The sequence below is a fragment of the Cynara cardunculus genome, unplaced genomic scaffold, assembly GCF_001531365.2.
Source record: "Cynara cardunculus var. scolymus isolate 2C unplaced genomic scaffold, CcrdV1 Un_Scaffold_1469, whole genome shotgun sequence".
Classification (NCBI taxonomy): Eukaryota; Viridiplantae; Streptophyta; class Magnoliopsida; order Asterales; family Asteraceae; genus Cynara; species Cynara cardunculus.
This window is the reverse complement of record NW_020200773.1, coordinates 46,462-60,639: the sequence shown is the minus strand read 5'-3', so window position 1 is coordinate 60,639 and position 14,178 is coordinate 46,462. Positions and strand designations below refer to the sequence as shown.

General features: G+C 36.8%; 1 protein-coding gene across 1 annotated transcript in view; it reads right to left on the bottom strand.

Moving 5' to 3' along the window:
• LOC112502462 overlaps positions 1–11,102 on the bottom strand; it is a 15,308-nt gene extending 4,206 nt beyond the window's left edge. The window contains exons 1-4 of the mRNA XM_025106371.1: positions 10,968–11,102; positions 3,298–3,471; positions 2,524–2,579; positions 2,252–2,408 (exon numbers count right to left, since the gene is read on the bottom strand). Of these exons, the coding sequence (XP_024962139.1) occupies positions 2,252–2,408; positions 2,524–2,579; positions 3,298–3,471; positions 10,968–11,102 (522 nt within the window). The remainder of the gene's footprint in view (positions 1–2,251; positions 2,409–2,523; positions 2,580–3,297; positions 3,472–10,967) is intronic.
• Between the last annotated feature and the right edge of the window lie 3,076 nt (positions 11,103–14,178).

Here is a 14,178-nt window from a genome sequence, read left to right as displayed (position 1 = left end):
TTCATCAAAACATTTAGAAAATAATTCCGAATAGACCGCAGTCATTGGAATTGTTAATAGTCTAAAAACATTTAGACCAAAACTTCATTTTTATAATAAAATAAAGATTTCACATATCATTATCTTAAATCCGGTCAACAAATCCGGTCAACAAATCATCCGGTAATCAAGTCCGGTCAACAACCGTCCGGTTTAAAACACTTGGAATAAAAATCCACTTTGTCCGGACATCTAATCCGGTCAACACATCACATACTCTTTGAACGGTTAACACTTAGAGCAAAATCATAAATTGAACGGATAACAAATCCGGACAACAGTCCGTTCAAGACTCGTCCAGTTTAAGACTAAACCGCTCACCACATGGTCGTATTCCTACTTCTCAGTTTAAACTCATAAATAATACTATCATTTATAAACCGCTCAACACTCAACCGGTTTACCAACTCCGGACAACAAACCGCTCATGACTTGTCCGGTTTAAACTAGTCCGGTCAATAAGCCGCTCAAGGCTTATCCGGTTTAAAACAATCCGGACAATAAACCGACTAAGGCTTGTTCGTTTAAATGCTTATCTGATCACTCTTTGTCCGGATAAACACTTGGACACAATAATCATGGTTTCTTTTCAAATAAGAACAATACGAAGCATGCAATTGAAACCAATAGAATCTTAATACAAAAAGGTTTAGAAACCACTCACCTTATAAATCTTTTGAAAAACCAAAACTTGAAACCAACTTGATTCTCCAAACACTTGAAGTCACCTTCTTGMAATCCRKACAACTCTTCTTTAAATCACTCAAATTTCTCAAAATAGCAAAAGAGAGCAAATGAAGAGGTGAAGCCTCTTTTTATACTTTCCTTTTATGGAAAGTCGGTTTCACTTAAGACACGAGCATGCATCTAAATCCCACATATACACTTATGCATATAACCACTAACACATACATGCATACATACTCCATGCATGTACACACATAAACACATATGCATATATTATGCACATAATTTTTCATACCAGTATGTATCAAATTATCATGCTACCACATAATCATTTAATCAAATAATCACATATAAATTACCTTGAGTAATAACCAGGATCCGGTTATTACAAAATATATATAGGAGCAGCTGCTGCTTCTTCATTTAAGAATGATACCACTTGAGAACAAATATGCAGAACTTCCAAACACAATCAAGAATAAATTATATTTTATATATAATCATGATGCATCAACACTTGCACTTTAAATTCATATGTGCATGTATTTTATTACTTCTGCTAGCTACCTTTGCTTTGCCCCTCGATTATTCATTTCATTTCCTTTTTCTTTCCTTTTATCTTTTCTAGATTCATTCACTGTTATTTTCTGATCTTTTGTACTACTATTTTTGGCAGTCTAACAACAAACCACCATTCCTTCATTCATTTCTTGGAAAACAAAACCTCTTCTTTCCCTTTTCTTAATATATTGAGTTCTTTCTTCAATTCAAGTGACTGCTTTCTTCTGAAATTACTTTCCCAAAGCACTTATTGCAGCTATGGTTTTCTGCATTTTTGAAGAGCAAGAAGAAGAAACACCCTTTTATAGAATTTGTTTTTTTGAAAGAACGAAGGCAAAACAAAAAACACCCTTTTTCAGATAGGTACATACTTTTATATATATACACACACACATACATACACTTTTATGTATCTAACACAATTTTCAGGGTTATGAAACTCAGTGAATCAGTGAGGGAGTTTCAATTTTTACCGTCGTCCGTTGAGTCATCGAGAGCACTGCCGCCTGCCGGAGGCGGGAGGAGGAGGATTGAGCGTATACTGTCAATGTCGTTGTGTCGATGTCACTGGAGGACTGCTCACTGTCGTCTCATCTTCGTCTCGTCTCTCACGCTGGAGGCTATCGTCGGTCACTAGTCGCTGATGTCGCTTGCTGCTGGAGGACTGGATTCAAGAGTGGAGGGACCGCCTGCAATTGTGTATGCATAACAGCCTATGAACCAAAATTTTCCTTCTTAGTAGTAAAAAAAGCACAAGGGCCAGGGCCCTCTAAAGGCCCAACAGGCCATCCGCCCCTGGTCCCGCATCAGCTAGACTTAGACCATTTCTCTTTTATATACATTAGAAGCTCTTTCTCTCCTTAATTACTTTTTTGAAGAGTAATCTAATAGGTTTCCACATATTAATATGTCATAATCTGCAAGGAAATAAACCAAGTTTTTCTTTTTATTCATGTAAACATACCGCCAAGATGACTATATACAGTTGCATCTCCATCTCAAATAGAATCTGCAACTCTAGGCAAGTAGTTGACATCTTCAGCTCGGATGAAGCCAGTGATGGTAGATGGTTGCTAGTCGTGGGTGAGGATCTTTCTTCCATCTTTACACCACCCTGTTCCCTGGCAATTGGTTTTCTTTGTTATGAGTTTACATATTTGCATAACTATTAATATATGAAAAATCTTGATGAAAAATATTTACACATAGAAAAAACTGATGGTTTCAAATACTAACTTAGCTGAATTATCAGTTTTTGCTTCAACACTCCTGGCATCCATACCAACAGTTTGCTATACATCAATAATGGATCAACTTCATAGTATCACTAAAAGCCCAACTATGAAAAAATTTACTGAGGTCAAGCTCACAATGAAAAAAGATATGCCACTTAGTTAAGGACCATAACTGACAGGGGAAATGTGGGAAACTTTTATCATACAAAAAGACATCTCTCCTTACCATATTCAACAGAGCCAATTACAGACCTTAACTGACTGAATGAGCCTACAGAGAGACTAATGAACAAATTGCCAAATTGACCCTAATCAGTCTAAGTTCAATTTATCCTTTCCTGACAATCAAATCTAAAATGAAATGTTAATTGCTAGATTGAAACCTAATAACCAATTACTGAATCTCCCAAAGTAGAGTTGATGAGCATCTTTTTCCCAATAACAAATTAACTACCAAGGTACATCTGATCCTATGGACACTTATGAGTAACATACCGAGTGAAAAACTATGGAACTCAAACAAAGCTGAAACCCAGGTTTCCAGAAACATACAAACCATAAAATAAAGCTCAATAATCCTTCTTTCCTGTGTTGACCTTAAATTCATAATAGAGGAAAATAATTTCACTGATGGGTCATCAGTACTTAATACACACATGTCCTCACCTAGGATGTACACTTCAAAAAAGTTTGTTGACATATCATGGTAACTACTATACATTTTTTGGAACATAAGAAAGTATCATTGCATTAATATTTAGTAGTTATATCTAACCTCGGGTTTAGCAAACCAAGTCATTGACTTAAAAGTAGCAAGCCTTTTCAGCAAGTCCTCTCTGTCCCAAGGTCTGCACATGGGTGCTTGCACTGTCCCACCAGTTGCATTTTGCAACTCTTCAATGACACCTCCTTCAAACTTTGGATCAACTATAGCTAGTGTTGGTTCTTCCTTAATATGTAGAATTACACATAAAAAGAAATACATGCAGATATTTAACATGTTGCATCAAATAATTCAAATTAGTAAGTCAAAAGGATGTTGGAAAGAGACTAATTGAACAGACGAATATAAAATAAAACAATACCAATTTCTGAAGATTTAGAAGCGTCAATATCTCTTTAAATGACTTTTTGAGACTTAGGGTTTTGTTTTTTGGTTTCGTTCTCCACAAAAATCATTGATTCATTCAATAACACCTATCTATTGATCAAATAGAAAATTATAGATACATACCATATTGTTTTTCTTTGCCATTTTCAGCCATATTTGTAGAGAACCAAACCAAAAACCAAAGCCCTTCCATGTGTCGTTTCAAGATCTCCACATTTCTTATTACCTAAGCAAAGGAGAGGCGTATTTGGGAAGATGATATTTTTGAGAGTAGTGTTGCCGCCTATATTCTAAATGTGAATCAATAAGTTGTACTCTATGTTGAATCAATTACCTGGATTGAGGAGCGATGGAAGGATCAAGGGATCGAGAAGCATTTGAATTGAGCCTTGAATCATAATCTGAGAGGGACGATTGAACGATTCGGAATATGCGGTGATGGGAGGAGCGATTGAATGATTAAAGGGAAGCGAGGGACGACTCTTTTTGAAGGGAATCATCTTGGGGAGTGAGATATCAGTTTCCCTAAATCGTCGTCTTGGGAGCCGGGTAAACGGAAGTGTCGTCTTGGGGGAGGGGAGCCGAGTAAAGGGAAAGGTAAGGATATATAAGGGTATTTTAGGTATTTAAAATTTTAAGACTTTAAGACTTTTAGACAATTTGCTTAATAAGGTAGTATAGATATATAGTAGATGACTGATATTTTCTCCGCTGCAATGAATCAAATTGTCTAAAAATCATTATGATGAGAAGTTTCAGAGGCGATATATATGGATTATTAAGTCTCGTTTGGTATTGTGTGCTGATTCATTTGAGAAAAAAAAACAGAGCGTAGCATCTGTTCATCAAAAGTTGCAATAGATAGTTGGGAAAAGAGAAATATAGATATCATAAGTCATGCATGAAATGCACGCATGGATTGTTTATATATGTATTTCATGTGCATGAGCTATTGTGTATATATAAATATGTGTAAGTTATTAGCATATATATGTGTGTGTGTGTGTGTGTATGTGTATGCACATGGTAAACCAAGGTCGTAACTAGAGATGACGGCTCCTGGATGGTTAAAATAAATAGTGTCAAGGGGATCACTCGATCATTTTAGGGGTGTCGTATTTTATATTGAAATTAGAATTATGATCTTGGATTTGTAGGGGGACGCTAGCCTCTTCAGAGAACAGTTTGGACTACGACTTGTACTGTGAGTTACATGTGATTTATTTTAAAATAGTTGCATGCCTTATTTATAATTATCCATAAGCTTAATTGAAGTTTCTCGAGATTTTTGATATGCTATATATGCATGAGAAGTTCGATATTCATATAATATGTGTTTTGGTTACTTGTGTGTCAATGGGGATGTACTACGGTATGATTTTGTAAAGACGAGCATGCATTGTGAGCTTGTCTAAGCCGTAAGTGCAGACATGTGTGAGTTCGTCAGGTAATGTTGTGTGAGGTAGACATCTCCCATGACGTTGTTGCTTTGTGATGTAGACACACACTATAATATATTTATTTTGCGAAAAGTATTATTCTCATCAAGGCATGCTAAATTTATGAACCTTCGTGAAAATTGTTCATTGTAAAAGTTGTTGTTCGTGCATGAAAACCGTGGATTCACTGGGCCTGTGGCTCACCCAAAACAGTTTTAAGTTTTTCACCTAGGCGCCTATTAGGCTGGAAAGAAAGTTTGGATAAAGAGAGATATAAGGGTTAGCACCAAAGTAGGATATCTACAGATCAAGGCGTTGTTATATAGAACAAAGTTATGTTCCTCAAGATTGTAATTTTAGATGATGATATAAATTGTAAGATTTAAAAATTTTATTTCCGCTGCAATGTAAGTGTTTGATCTTGGGAAACTAATTTTGTTATATATAAGTATTCAAAAAAAATTGGGATGTTACAAGTGGTATCAGAGCAAAGTTTAAGTGAATTACGTTACTGAAACCTAAACTTAAATTGAGAATGGAAGATTTTATTATTGATAGATGTGTGACTAAAGATTGATTTATAGTGATGAGAGTGGTGATTTAAGTTAATTTGGGGTTAGTCTTAAACCAGATTAAAGTAGAGAAGTCGTTAGAAGGTTTAATATCATTGGATATAATAACATTGATAGAGATGTGTTTATGCAAAACACATGGTAAGATGAGATAAAATAGATATAGAGTCATGTTGGTGGATAAAGTTTTGGTGACAAACTCCACTAATTTGCTTTAGCGGTGAGAGCATATGTTTAGTTTTGAGAATAGTAGGAACTCAAAGTATTGATGAGATAGTTAGTTGATTCATCCCATATTTGAGTTGGGGGTCATTTCTTATATCAATTGGCGGAAAGACCAAATAGTTATATATAAGATTAGCAATGAGGTCATTCATGTAATTTTATTATGGCATCAGATCCATGATAAGAACTTATGATCTTGATTAGGTGCATGACTAGTTGAAGGATTTTACAATCAAGAGTTGGAATGTAGAAATAATATGTAAACCATATGAGAAGATCTAAGGGTTCTTGCGGGATTAGTTTCTTTAAAGAAAAGACACCATATCAGTGTGTGAGATGCTTTTGGAATGTATGAGACTATGGTTGATTAGTTTTGTTGGAAACTACAGTTTCATTATCCTCGGTGTACCTTTTCTTGATGGTTAGGGTTAAGGGGATGATTTAACTTATTTGATTTGATGAAAGTAACTATTGTTAGTAAGCATGTGTTGCTTTGAGCAAGATATGAAAGCGAGAAGGTTGTTAAAACAATGTTCATGACTGTAATCGTGTATCATGTTTAGTAAGTAAGAAATATTTTACGGTTAAATAATAAGGTTTATCCAAGCATATAACCTCTAAGCCATAAAAAGGGAGCCTTGGAATTGTTCCCATAGTTATAGCTAGAAAGACATCAAAGCTAGAATAGTGTAAAATTGCATGAAATGTTTTGCATTAAGTCAAAGATAAGTGAGTTGCAATATAAGTTGAAGATGATGAAATAAGTAAAGATGTGCACTTAGAACAATCAATGTTATGAATAAGGCATAATATCCTAAATATCAACGAGCATATAAAAGGTTATTATAAAATGCCTTGTTTAAGAATGACTATATATAAGGGTATGAATTGGGTCATTAGAACCAAATGGTGGCATGTGTGTTATGAAAGGGGAGTTAATTGATTAGTTGGTAAAACAAGAAGCGAAGTCAACTGATTGTATGTATTTGTCGTCAAATGAGAGAGTTATGACTAAACTCTAGGATGAACACAATGATGATATAAATGAAAAATGGGTTAAGTTAATTTCTATGGTTGTAGAAGGATGAATTCGAATATGAATATGGTGAAATGCTAAAATAACTCAAGGGTTGGTAGTCGACTAATAACTTGGTCAAAGTCAACAGCAAACACAATATTGTTATCGTTAAGCACATCACTCAAATGTGAAATGATATAGGAATCAAGAAAAAACTTCAGAATGGAAACGATAATGTGCAGATTAATGCATTATCTGTGTAAAAAAAATAGCCCTACCAGTAAGAAATCTCTAGTGTAGTGAAAGAAAGTATGGGCACTGGAATAAATAAGATAATACTATGTTAAACCAAAATCCTTCAAAGAATGATTGACATGTTTCATATGCCACAAAATGATGAAGGAATGAATATTAAAGGTAAAACTGAAAGTAAAGATAGTTGAATTGATAAAAGGTTAGAGAAAGCAATATGGAAATATAATAAGTTACTTAGTGAACATCTTCATCTTGGTATCTATGATTGCTAATGTTAGCAAGATGTGAAAGTGCTAAAATTGGAGTAAGATGAATGATGTTTATATATTCAGGAAGACTAAATGTACATCAATTATCATGAAGTATGTAATGTAACCATATAATATCGTAAACTTGATCGAGCTGTAAAGCAAATGAAGTATGCCAGAGATTGGAAGGAAGAACGAGAAGTATACCAAGAGTGTCACTGCCAGATTAGACAGAGGGTTCTTTTTTTTGTATATAATGATGTTACAATGTTGGAACTATGAGGTATATCTGTGAAAAAGGGAAATGATAGAGTATTTATGTCATGGTAATTGAAAATGTATGAGTTGAAATTAGTAGTAGTGGTAGTGGAGTTTGAAATATTGAGGCATTATTTAAAGAATGGATTGTATAGTCTATACTCGATAGCAAAAGACATCTCAAGGGCAAGAGAAAAGCACATGTATGTATAAATGCATGAATATGAAAATGTATGATGTTAGATGCATAGTTGAATTATGAAAGAATTTACGAGGAATATGGTGAATGCTTGCATGTTTCCATATTTTGTAGATAATTATAGCATGGTGGTATCTATGTGGAGTAACCTGTTGGTCCCGTTAGGGTTTACAAGATGTGTACAACAGTTTGCAGAAGGGGAGGGATGAATACAAACACAAAAACTTTTCAAATTTAAAATATATATTGATAAAGAATGATCAATACAGATTTTACAAGATTGTTTGCGAAAATATAAGGTAAGAAAAACCTATCTAAACAATCTAAAGTTTACACACTAAATCTTAACAAATAAAGAAAAGATTTGTTGTTAAAGAAATAGAAGAAAGTAAGTTCTATCTGGGAGAGAACTTGTTTAGAATACAATAAAAGATATTCTAACTTGCTCTTGAAGATGAGTGCATTTGTTTTTAGATGTGTGTGTTCTTTTACTTAAGCATAAGATAGCTCAGAGTAAGGGTTAAGAATATATATCTCTACATGGAGATAGAACGCATCTATTTATACCCATTGCATTAAATGCACATTTAATACAACATAGTAGGGTTAGAACGCATGTCAAGCCTTAAGGGGAAGGCTTGTCCTTTGCTACAATGAATAGTACAAAAGCCTATTCATGAGCAGACATCCTTTCACAAAGTTGGTGGGTAATAGAGTCAACTAGTCGGCTCCGTACCGTACTAACTCTTAAAAAGAGTATGGTTTGTCCTTTGTGTGTGCAAGAACAAGACAAAATCAATCATGATCAACAAGCTTCTTTTGATTGTTGAATACTGGAATAACCTGGAGGTCTCTTCAGCATTCGTCGAGGCTTAGGCAGTCTTCACACATATGTAGACAAGGTTGTAATCACTGAATACCGCTTCAGATCACGTACTCGCCAGTCTCTAATCTTCAGTTTCAGTCTTCAAATTTAGCTGAAGGTTCTTTGGTGTGAGTTTTTTCTTCTTGAAGTATTACTGTTGCTGATTGGATTTACAATACAAGTTTTTCAGCGATCACTGAACAAGCTCAGTGATGATCGCTGGAACTGAAAGACAGAATCATAAATACTTTGCATAGGATAAAAGGGATTATCATCAAATCAAATGAGAGAGAGGATCAACAATCTCCTCCTATTTGATGATAACAAGACAACATAAAGAAAGTTGTCTTATCAAATAATAGTAAGGAAAAGTAACATATAAAGTAAATGTCCCTTTTAACTATTTTTGGATCTTTTTCAATGAGTCAGTCATTACTCGAAGAATTTTCTTAAGTTACATTTATGAAAAATTACAAGAATAAAAACTGAAACTGAAAGCTTATTCACTGACTTATAGATTGTCAGTGAATGTGAAAAGTAACACTGGAACTCATAGACTTGTGTCCCTATTACTCTTTTTAGGGATCTTTTTCAATGAGGTACATTAAACACTTATATTATATTCATTGGAAATATTACAAGATGTTCAGTACATGTCTAAAACTTATAGAATATAAGATTAATCACTAAAAGTAAACATAGTAAGTAGATTACAAAAGAAAATATGGACAATATTACAAAGAAAAATAAGCTAGTATAGGATGTTTAGATTAATGTAGCCAGGTACATCTTCTCCAAGCTTCTTTCGACGTATGAATTCTCTTCGTATCTTTCGGTCCACCGTTTTTCCTTGCAAGCTATCATCTACCCAGAACATTAGATAAACCAGATGTCCCATTGGGCATAGATGTAGCTCAGACATTCTATGAAATCTTACTTCACCTTCATAGTCAAGTAATATAACTCCTAACTCATGTTTGAAGTGCACAGAGTTGGGTATATAAAGACCCTTCTCTGGCAGATCAAGATTCAACATAGAAATGTCTATATTCTCGTATTCCTTTAGGACTTCATCTAAGGAGAACATTTTTTCATGTTTGTTCCTCGGGGATGGTCCATCATTAGGACTAGAGGGTCTTTTCTTCCTTCCTCCCTTTTTTGGAGATAGCCTGTTAGGGACTGTGACATATCTGGACATCCTTTTGATGAGATCGTTGATGATGTCTTCGATAATCGGCTTCTGTCTAGACTTGGATCGCAGAATGGCTTGCCTAACCTCCAGTCATTCGCTGTATCCATAGTGGCCAAGCTAGGAAGGGTACTCGGTGATGGCATCGAGATTGTCCCTGGTGATGAGCATTGAGACAAGAGTTCCACCATCTTTGAATCGTCCGCTGATGCTGACGCTCTTGATCGGGTGAGGACTAATTCTCTTCTTTAGCTTTGCTTTGCTCCAGCTCTTTTCCCACTCATCCAGCTTCAGGTTTTTCTCATGCTCAACTTCTGCAAGAGAAAGTAACTTAGTTTGGGCTTGGACAGCATTCACCTTCTTTTTGGATTTTCTCTTTGGGAGAATCTTTTCAGCTAGTGACTTGGCCAGCTTTAGGCTATCATCAGTCTGCTTCTTCTGAAACTCTAGCTCTTCTTCAGCCCTTAATGCCTCGAGTCTTTCAGCTTCTGAAAGGAAGTCAAACTCACCACCACTAGAGGTACGAAGAGGGATTTTTACTCTAGTTTGGTTGAGTGACTCCTTTAGCTGAGCCATCTGCTGGTCGGTAGGAGCACTGAACACCAGGGTTTTCAAGGACCCACTCCAGTTGACCACAAGTAGTAGAAGGAATTTGAAGTTGATAAAGTGAAGTGATCACTACCTAAGAGGTAGAGTCTTCAAATAAGGATTGAAGGTCTTTGAAAAGTACCTTCAGGTACCCTTCTTCAGTGACACCTTTGCCTTTCGTCTTAGGATCCTGGTTCTTTGATGGGACAAACTCTTCTTCCCTTTGCTCCCCCTGGGATGCAGAATCCCTGAGGGCAACTCCTTTGGTGGCAGTTGTTGGTCGTTGATACTGAATGGTGAAGTCATCTTCATCATCGTCGTCATCTTCATCATCGTCGTCATCATCACCATCGAGGTCACTGCCGGAGTCTGGAAGGTTAGGTTCGTCATCTTCATCATCATCATCTTCATCATCATCATCACCAGCAACAGGTGCAGAGGTGATGGGAAGATCATCATCCCTAGGGATGGCATCAACTTTCTTAGCTATAACAGCTTCATCGAAGGTTGGAATTTCTTGGGCAATCTCAGCTTCAGCTTCAGCTCTAGGAGCTTCAGCTTCAGTTTCAAGGATTGCTGGAGCAACAGATGGTCCAGCAACGTTGGACCTCATCTCCTCCTTTTTGCCTAAGACTTGAGAGTATAGGCCAGAGAGTTCGTCCATGCGCTGATGTTGGGGAACCATCATTTCCTCTAGTCATGATAGAATGCTAGCTAGAGTTTTTTTTTGCTTCGCACGTCTCATTAAGCTGATCACGGTCATCAGCAATGAAAGAAAGTGGGATCACTGGTGATGGTTGACGGACAACATCCAGGATCTGCTGAAGAAGCTCTGTCTGCTGGAGAGACTGAGTTTGAGCGTCATCAACACAGTTGGATAGAATAACGATGGCTTCAGTGTTGACTCGAACAGCCACATGAAGAGTCGAGAGCTGACTCCTTACTCTTGACATCAGCTTTCACAGCTGAGAGGTCCCCAATAAATATCTGTCTTGCAAGGCATTTCTCGATGAACTTCAGACGTCTTGCAGAAGACGGTATCTATGGCTGGGAGGAGAAGCTTGACATCAGACGCCATGTCATAACCTTCATCATCTTCCCCGTCTTCTTGCTTTTCTTCTTCTTCATCCTCGTCTTCTTCTTTGTCCATACGCTGAGGTGTAGAAGAAGGACCTACAAGAGATGGAGAGTGAGCAGATAGAAGCCTGGGGTTAGAAGAACTGAAGGGGTATGAAGATGGAATACTTGAGGGGTCATCAGTGACATCCAAAGGATTGACCCTGGCTTGCTCAATGATTCCCTCGAGAGGATGAGCATCTGTAAACTGAGGAGCCTCGAAGGTCCAGTGGTGTGCGTTTCATCATTAGGGAGGACATTCACTAATGAATCATAAACACGTGTAGCGACCAAAAAAGGAGGAGAAGAGAAAACGACCGAGAAGAGAGGTGGGTGTTCAGCGGTGGTGGTGATGATATTCACACCTTCAGTGATTTGGGTCATTGAGGCGGTTGGGGTAGGTGCCACTGATACGACAATGATTGGAGAGATCACTGAAGAGCTAGGAAGGGTAGCTGAAGGTGCCTCGGGCTTAAGGCTAGTTTCAATAGTTGAAACCTATCAAGAGGTCTCAGCCAGAGATGTGGCTATCCCCTTTTTGGCCTTCTTGGCTCTCTGAGGAGAACCAAGAGTTGTTTGAGATGGTCGTTTTAAGGAGATTTTGGTGGCTGGGCTAGACGCAAGGGGGTTTTCCTTTGTCTTGACCACCGGAGGAGGAGAAGAAGGAGGGAAGGGCACTATAAAAGAAAGTGCAATGTCCCCTTCCCTCAGCATGTGATCCAAAATCGTGGATCCAAGCCTACACACCTGGAGGTTTCCTTCCTTGGAATATTTTTCTGCAAATATCTTTGCAAAAACCATGGATAGGAACCTGGTGTATGGTACCACCTTTTCTCATTGGTACTTGTTTAGGATTTGCACCAGATCATCAAAAATAACCGCAACATAATTTATATTGCGATGTTGAATTGCAGATACTCCAATTGTCAGGGTGACTTTGGAGGCATGGTCTTGTCCTCCAGCCTTTCCACCCATCGACTGGATGAAGTGAGAAAACAGGTATTGCCAAATCGCTGACATCCTGTTTTTCTCAATCTTTGACAAGGACTTCATGGAAGCATTTGAGTCCTTCTTCATTGGCCACTGGTAGCCAATGGCATCGAAACATTGAATAATCTTGACAGTGGAGGGCTTGCTGTCAAAGGGGCCCTTGGGGAGGTGAAGAGCAATCCTCATCGTGTTGACTCCGAAGTTCACGGTCATGTGGTTGAACGTGAAGGAGATCTTCTTAACATGGTGGCCATTCTTGTCTTCGAGTTCCACCACTTCAGCAGTGAACCAAAACTGCTGGAGAGCCTCTTTAACCATGATGGGCTCATGGTTAAGAGCAAAGGCAAGGAATGACCGTTTGAGGAATCGGCCGCTTTCTTTTAGAAGGCTTTGTTTGAAGGGATCTCTAACAAGGCAATGTGATTGTTGGCCTTGAAAGATACTTCATCGATTGAGAAACCTACATTCTTGGCAGCCATCTGTTTTTAGTAAGAAAAGAAGATATAAAAACAGTGTTAGTTAAAACAAGAGTTGTGTACAGATTTATGTTTTTGAACAAGAAAAACTTCTTTTGAAAAATCCTTGAAGAAGGATTAGGGTTTTTCAAGTAGAATGTGTTTGATGAAATATGATTATAACCAAGAAGAAGATTGAGTTTATAATCATTAATGTCTGTTTTTTAAGAGAACAAAGTTCTAAAAACTTCAAACATTTGTTTCATAAAAAAAATAAGAATAAGAAAAGAAAGAGTGTATCGACCTTAGTTAGTTTGAGGAGAAAGGTCGAAGAATAAAGTTTTGAAGGTTGTTCTTGCTTTGCAAATTGACAGAGGTTTGTCTTGATATTTTGAAAGCGTAAAGAGAAAAGTGAGGGAGAAGTCTCATATTTATAGGTAGGAGGAGAGAGAGTGGATAGGAGAGAGAGAAAAAGACGACGGTTGAGAAAAAAGGCCATGATGAAAAATACGTTCTCATCCATGATTGGATGACATTTAATGAGGCAGCGTATGACAGTCCTTTTTGCGCGTCTCAAAGCGTTGCGCATTGTAAATAGGGAATGTCGTCATAAAGACGGTTAATTAACTATTTTCTTTAAAAACGAAAAGGTTTTTAAGAAAACAAAGAGTCATTTAGTGTTAGAAGAATCACTGAATAGACCTTTTAAAACATTTTGATCACTGAAGAGAGAAAGAGTTCAATGATAGTTTTAAGACTTCGGTGTCGGTGATAAGAGAATCACTGGAACTGACTTTTAAAAAAAAACATTTGAGTCACTGAATAGGAAAGGTTCAGTAATCATTCTGATTTTTAAGAAAAGATAAGTATAAGAGAGACATACTTACAAAAATGTTCAGTGAACAAAGAATCACTGAAACAAATTTTTAAAAACGATTTGATCACTGAAGAAGGAAAGCTTCAGTGATAGTTTAATGTTTTTAAGAAAAGGAAAAAGTAATCGTACCTTAGAGAGAATAGATATATTTACTCAAGAGTTCAGTGACAGAGATAAAGCACTGAATCATTTCACTTACTGATCAATGTTAATAGCTGAAGAAGATTATTCCTCAGCGTTTAGCATCCCCA